The following is a 5,637-nucleotide window of genomic DNA, read 5'->3' as shown; positions in this document are numbered from 1 at the left end:
ACGCGGTCCGTCAGAACACCGATTGTTACCCCAAGGTTTTATTTGCACTCCAAAAAAGTCAACATTTGCATAAGCGGTAGCAGCTGTGTGTTCTTCTTTAAACCCAGCGTAGTACGGGAAGAGCAAACTGAAGACCAACGGCTCCCTGACGGCTGTCATCTACTGTCACTGACGGGATCCTGATGAGAGCCGTGCGGCCTTCATTTAGCAGCTGCCTGATTTAGCAGCTGCCTTGATTTAGCGTCACCCTTTATCTAGCAACGGCCTCGATTCAGCGGCTGCCTTGATTTAGCAGCATCGTGTCCAGACGAAGGTTGCCGTGGGGGCGTAGGAGTTACCCGACTACCATGGAACCTGTTCAGAGCAGGGCGCAGCTTAAGTATTCTAGTGTAGCTTATCTACCAGGGCTATCTCCAGAATGTATAAGTCAATTAGTAGCTTTAGTTCCAGCACTCTGTCGTCAGTGTGTTTGGCCACAAGAGGGCAGCACTGCACAGGGAAGCGAAGCGGCGGGTCCGCCAGAAAAATTACTATATATATATATATATTACTATATATATATATATATATATATATATATAGATATATATATATATATATATATATATATATGCCTTGTGCATATATATATATATATATATATATATATACATATATAATATATATAAATCCCTCAGTCTCCAACTTAGAGAATGTAAAGACATGTTGAAGACTCTAACTGAGTCTCAGCAGACATCTTTTACTTTACATCCTATTGACAGCCAAGTGTATCTTAAGTTTCAGAAATAATTTGCTTCTTCTCGATCAAGTCTAGAGGAAAATTTGTTTGTAAAATACCTTAGACGTAAAATATCCTATACACCTGGTCCAGTACACCTGATCCAGTACACCTGGTCCTGTGCACCTGGTCCAGTGCACCTGGTCCAGTGCACCTGGTCCAGTGCACCTGGTCCAGTGCACCTGGTCCTGTTCATTTAGCCCACCTCTTCACACCTGGTGATCTACATGTAGCTGAGGAATCAGACCCACAAGCAAGTGATTCTGCTATCCCATAATATTTGAGGGATGACCACTGACCTCCCATCGCCAGCCATCCAGAGAGTCTGATGATGAGGAGAGGGAGAGCTCTCCCTCTCTCCTCCCTCCCCCATCTGATATCTAATCCTCTCTCCAACTTTATCTTCCCATCTCTCTCTGCTCTCCCTCCCCCTCCCCCCCCTCCCTCCTCCGCAGAACAAACTAATAGTGAGATTAAACCATCGCTCTTTGAGTCCGGGGCCAGCGACCGGCCCCTTGGGCCGCTCAAGGTCCCAGGACACTAGTTTAGGATCCATTGGTCAACAGCCCCCCATCCCGCTCTAGTAATGATGCTTGTTTGTCCGGAGGCCTGTGAATCACACCCATATTACCGCTGTCACGGCAACCACAGGAGACCCACACCCTGGGAGACAGGAGTCCAACCAAAAAGTACTTTTAAACCCACTCACACATCTTTAATGTTACCCTCTGGAGCTAGCACGGTTAGCCATGGCTCGTTACCCTCTGGAGCTAGCACGGTTAGCCACGGCTCGTTACCCTCTGGAGCTAGCACGGTTAGCCACAGCTCGTTAGCCTCTGGAGCTAGCACTGTTAGCCACAGCTTGTTAGCCTCTGGAGTTAGCACTATTAGCCACATTTCGTTAGCCTCTGGAGCTAGCACGGTTAGCCACAGCTCGCTACCCTCTGGAGCTAGCACGGTTAGCCACAGCTCGCTACCCTCTGGAGCTAGCACGGTTAGCCACAGCTCGCTACCCTCTGGAGCTAGCACGGTTAGCCACAGCTCGCTACCCTCTGGAGCTAGCACGGTTAGCCACAGCTCGCTACCCTCTGGAGCTAGCACGGTTAGCCACAGCTCGCTACCCTCTGGAGCTAGCACGGTTAGCCACAGCTCGCTACCCTCTGGCTAGCGAGCTGTGGACTTAACATCTTTATAATAAACCCTTCATTCAAGGTATTCCCTGAAGCCGACATACCAAAAAGTCAAGGACTAGACACCTTAGGACCCTGAGGTCAGAGAACACGCTTTGGGAGTTAAAAAACGGTTATTTATCACTTTTTATTCAATACTTTATTGACATTAACTTGCTTGATCCCACATCATTGAGTCATCGGGAGTCCTCAGCATCCCGGAGCTTCGAGTGTTCAAGAGGACAGATTGTGTCGTTGAACGCTCTGCGGTAAACGTCCAACCAGCCGCATTCTTTATTCACTAAGGAAAGATAGGCAACTGCTTTGGAACCCAACCTTAACCCTACCCCTACCCCTACCCCCCTAACCAACCCTACCCCCCCCCAACCCTAACTAATCAGACGGGGCGGGGCAGCAGGGGCAGCCCTCAGTGGGCGGGGCAGCAGGGGCAGCCCTCAGTGGGCGGGGCAACCCTCAGTGGGCGGGGCAGCCCTCAGTGGGCGGGGCAGCCCTCAGTGGGCGGGGCAGCCGGGGCAGCCCTCAGTGGGCGGGGCAGCCGGGGCAGCCCTCAGTGGGCGGGGCAGAAGGGGAGGCCCTCAGTGGGCGGGGCAGCAGGGGCGGCCCTCAGTGGGCGGGGCAGAATGGGCAGCCCTCAGTGGGCGGGGCAGCCCTCAGTGGGCGGGGCAGCAGGGGCAGCCCTCAGTGGGCGGGGCAGCAGGGGCAGCCCTCAGTGGGCGGGGCAGCCCTCAGTGGGCGGGGCAGCCCTCAGTGGGCGGGGCAGCCCTCAGTGGGCGGGGCAGCCCTCAGTGGGCGGGGCAGAAGGGGCAGCTGTTGTTGCCGCTGGAGCTCAGCCAGACGCTGATGCACTGGCGGTGGACGCAGTGGGCGCAGGCCAGCGGCTGGCGCGCCGCCGGCTCCACGGGGTTCTGGCACATCAGGCAGAAGCTGCGGGCGGCGGGCCTTGGGGCGGGCCTGGGGGCGGGGGCCAGCTTCAGGCCCACCTGCTCCGTCAGCTCGTCCCGCGACAGGCCGGCCATGGTCCCCCGCTCGCTCTTGATGTGCTGCAGAGCGACCATCAGATGGGCCCTGCTGCATTGTGGGAACTTCGCGGCCAGGTGGTCCAGCAGTAGATCCAGTTTACCGACCGGACCGGAGGGCGGGGGAGGGGTTTGGTGGCCGGTGGGCGGAGTAATGCGAGAAGGGGGCGGGGTTTGGTGGCCGGTGACCGGGGTTATGCGAGAAGGGGGCGGGGTTTGGTGACCGGTGGGCGGTGTAATGCGAGATGGGGGCGGAGTTTGGTGGCCGGTGGGCGGGGTGATGCGAGGAGGGGGCGGGGTTTGGTGGCCGCTGTGCGGGATGATGCGAGAAGGGGGCGGGGTTTGGTGGCCGGTGGGCTGGGTGATGCGAGGAGGGGGTGGGGTTTGGTGGCCGGTGGGCTGGGTGATGCGAGGAGGGGGCGGGGTTTGGTGGCCGGTGGGCGGGGTGATGCGAGGAGGGGGCGGGCTTCTGGGCGGGGCCAGGGGGTGAGCAGGAGGTGGGAGGAAGGCGGCCTGCTCCAGAGACAGCAGGATCTGACTGATGATCAGCTCCGCCTATCAGAAAAGAGGGGAGGAGTCTTAAAGAGGAACAGCAACATGGGCTAAGTTAGTAGCTATGCTACTACTGCTGTGGAGCTAACAACTCAGATGTAGCAAGCTGCCAGCGACAGCTAATGTCGAGAAGCTAGCTGCTAGCGACATCTACTTTGGTTTTGCTAGCTCCTGTTGTGTAGCGTAACCTGAGGATCGGTTGATCTCTACGAGCAGTCAGTGTGCCAGAAGAATGGCACATTGAAATGTCCATCTTTCTATTGATGTGATAAAGCATCCCCCAGACCCCCCCTCACCGTGGGGACCTTGGGCAGGGGCGGGAGGTCCAACGCCGGCAGGGCCTCCGCCCCAGGGGGGGCCTCCAGGGGCCCCCCCTCTCCCAGCTGCTGGAGCAGCCCCTGGAAGTGGACCGGCAGCTGGTCCCGCCTCCTCCGGACAGACGCCTCCTGCCGCTCCCAGTGCAGCCGCTCCTGTAGGCGGGACGGACTGGGGTCCAACTGAAGGGCCTGCAGGTACTGGCCCACCTGGAGAGGACCAGAGGGAGAGCAGGCTCTGAGCTGAGGACCAGAGGGAGAGCAGGCTCTGAGCTGGAGAGGACCAGAGGGAGAGCAGGCTCTGAGCTGAGGACCAGAGGGAGAGCAGGCTCTGAGCTGAGGACCAGAGGGAGAGCAGGCTCTGAGCTGGAGGAGCTGAGCTCCACTCGTATCAGGAGCAGCATCAGTCCTGCATCCGCCGGGCTAGGGGGTCCTGGTCTAGGGGGTCTAGGGGGTTCTGGTCTAGGGGGTCCTGGTCTAGGTGGTCTAGGGGGTCTAGAGGGTCTAGGGGGTCTAGGTCTAGGGGGTCTAGGGGGTCCTGGTCTAGGGGGTCCTGGTCTAGGGGGTCTAGGGGGTCCTGGTCTAGGGGGTCTAGAGGGTCTGGGGGGGTCTAGACTGGGTCTAGGGGGTCTAGGGGGTCCTGGTCTAGAGGGTCTGGGGGGTCTAGGGCAGGGGTGCCCAACCTTTTTTGACCCAAGATCTACTTTTCAAGTAGCCAACCTCCCCTCCCCCATTGTTGACGGGGGGGGGGGGGGGGGGGGGAACCTACGGACTTCAGTGGGGTTTCATTCCGTCTGCGCGCGGCACCTTCTCAACGATAATCAATAATCTTCCTCCCACTCAGGGTGAAAATGGTAGGTCTTAGCTCGTTTCCCCTCAGCCATGCCAACGTTTAGGAGTGTGTAACTACTGTTGACGGCTTTCAACTGCTGTTGACAGCGCATGCGCTACCGCGCGTATATGTCCCGCGCAAATGTTATTTTATTAAAAAATAAAAAAATAAATGTTTTTTTTTTTTTTTTTTCTTCACCCCTCGCGGTCGACTTGGGATCTGTCGGCGGTCTACTGGTAGACCGCGATCGACTGGTTGGGCATCCCTGGTCTAGGGGGTCTAGAGGGTCCTGGTCTAGGGGGTCCGGGCCTAGGGGGTCCTGGTCTAGGGGGTCCTGGTCTAGGGGGCCCTGGTCTAGGGGGTTCTGGTCTAGGGGGTCCGGGTCTAGGGGGTCTAGGTCTAGGGGGTCCTGGTCTAGGGGGTCCTGGTCTAGGGGGTCCGGGTCTAGGGGGTCCGGGTTAAGGGGGTCCGGGTCTAGGGGGTCTAGGTCTAGGGGGTCCTGGTCTAGGGTCTACCCACCTCCCTGAGCCAGAACTCCATGGAGGCCATGGTGGCCTCTCTCTGCCTCTCCACCAACACCACCCCGTCCTCCAGCGCGCGCTGCTCCACCTCCCGGGACGCCGCCTGCACCCGCTCCATCTCCTCCGTCAGCTGGGACAGCTCCGCCTCCCACAGCCGCTGCTCCACCTCCTGCTCCGCCTGCAGCGGGCTCAGACGCTGCTCCACCTCCTCCAGCTCCGTCTGCAGCCTGCAGCGAGAGACGACCAGTACAGGACCAGTACAGGACCAGTACAGGACCAGTACAGTGCACCATGTAGGAACCAGTACAGGACCAGTACAGTGCACCATGTAGGAACCAGTACAGGACCAGTACAGAACCATGTAGGAACCAGTACAGAGGACCATGTAGGAACCAGTACAGGACCAGTACAGGACCAGTACAGTGCACCATGTA

At 58.0% G+C, this 5,637-nt stretch overlaps 1 protein-coding gene across 2 annotated transcripts; it reads right to left on the bottom strand.

Annotated features, from left to right (window-relative positions):
* Positions 1–2,076: 2,076 nt before the first annotated feature.
* On the bottom strand, positions 2,077–5,581 carry rnf214 (ring finger protein 214). 2 transcript variants are annotated; one of them, XM_060065221.1, is made up of 3 exons: positions 5,202–5,581; positions 3,833–4,093; positions 2,077–3,539 (listed from the first exon to the last, which is right to left on the bottom strand). In XM_060065221.1, exons 1-3 carry the CDS (start codon positions 5,562–5,564, stop codon positions 2,751–2,753), a joined length of 1,413 nt encoding a protein of 470 aa, XP_059921204.1. In that variant the 5' UTR covers positions 5,565–5,581; the 3' UTR covers positions 2,077–2,750. The 2 variants fall into 2 exon arrangements, with proteins under 2 accessions (XP_059921204.1, XP_059921205.1); XM_060065222.1 differs by having other exon boundaries at positions 3,833–4,060; positions 5,202–5,575.
* Between the last annotated feature and the right edge of the window lie 56 nt (positions 5,582–5,637).

Source organism: Gadus macrocephalus, chromosome 11, assembly GCF_031168955.1.
Source record: "Gadus macrocephalus chromosome 11, ASM3116895v1".
In the NCBI taxonomy this organism is placed as follows: Eukaryota; Metazoa; Chordata; class Actinopteri; order Gadiformes; family Gadidae; genus Gadus; species Gadus macrocephalus.
Note: the sequence above shows the minus strand (reverse complement) of the source record. Positions and strands in the feature narration are given on the sequence as shown.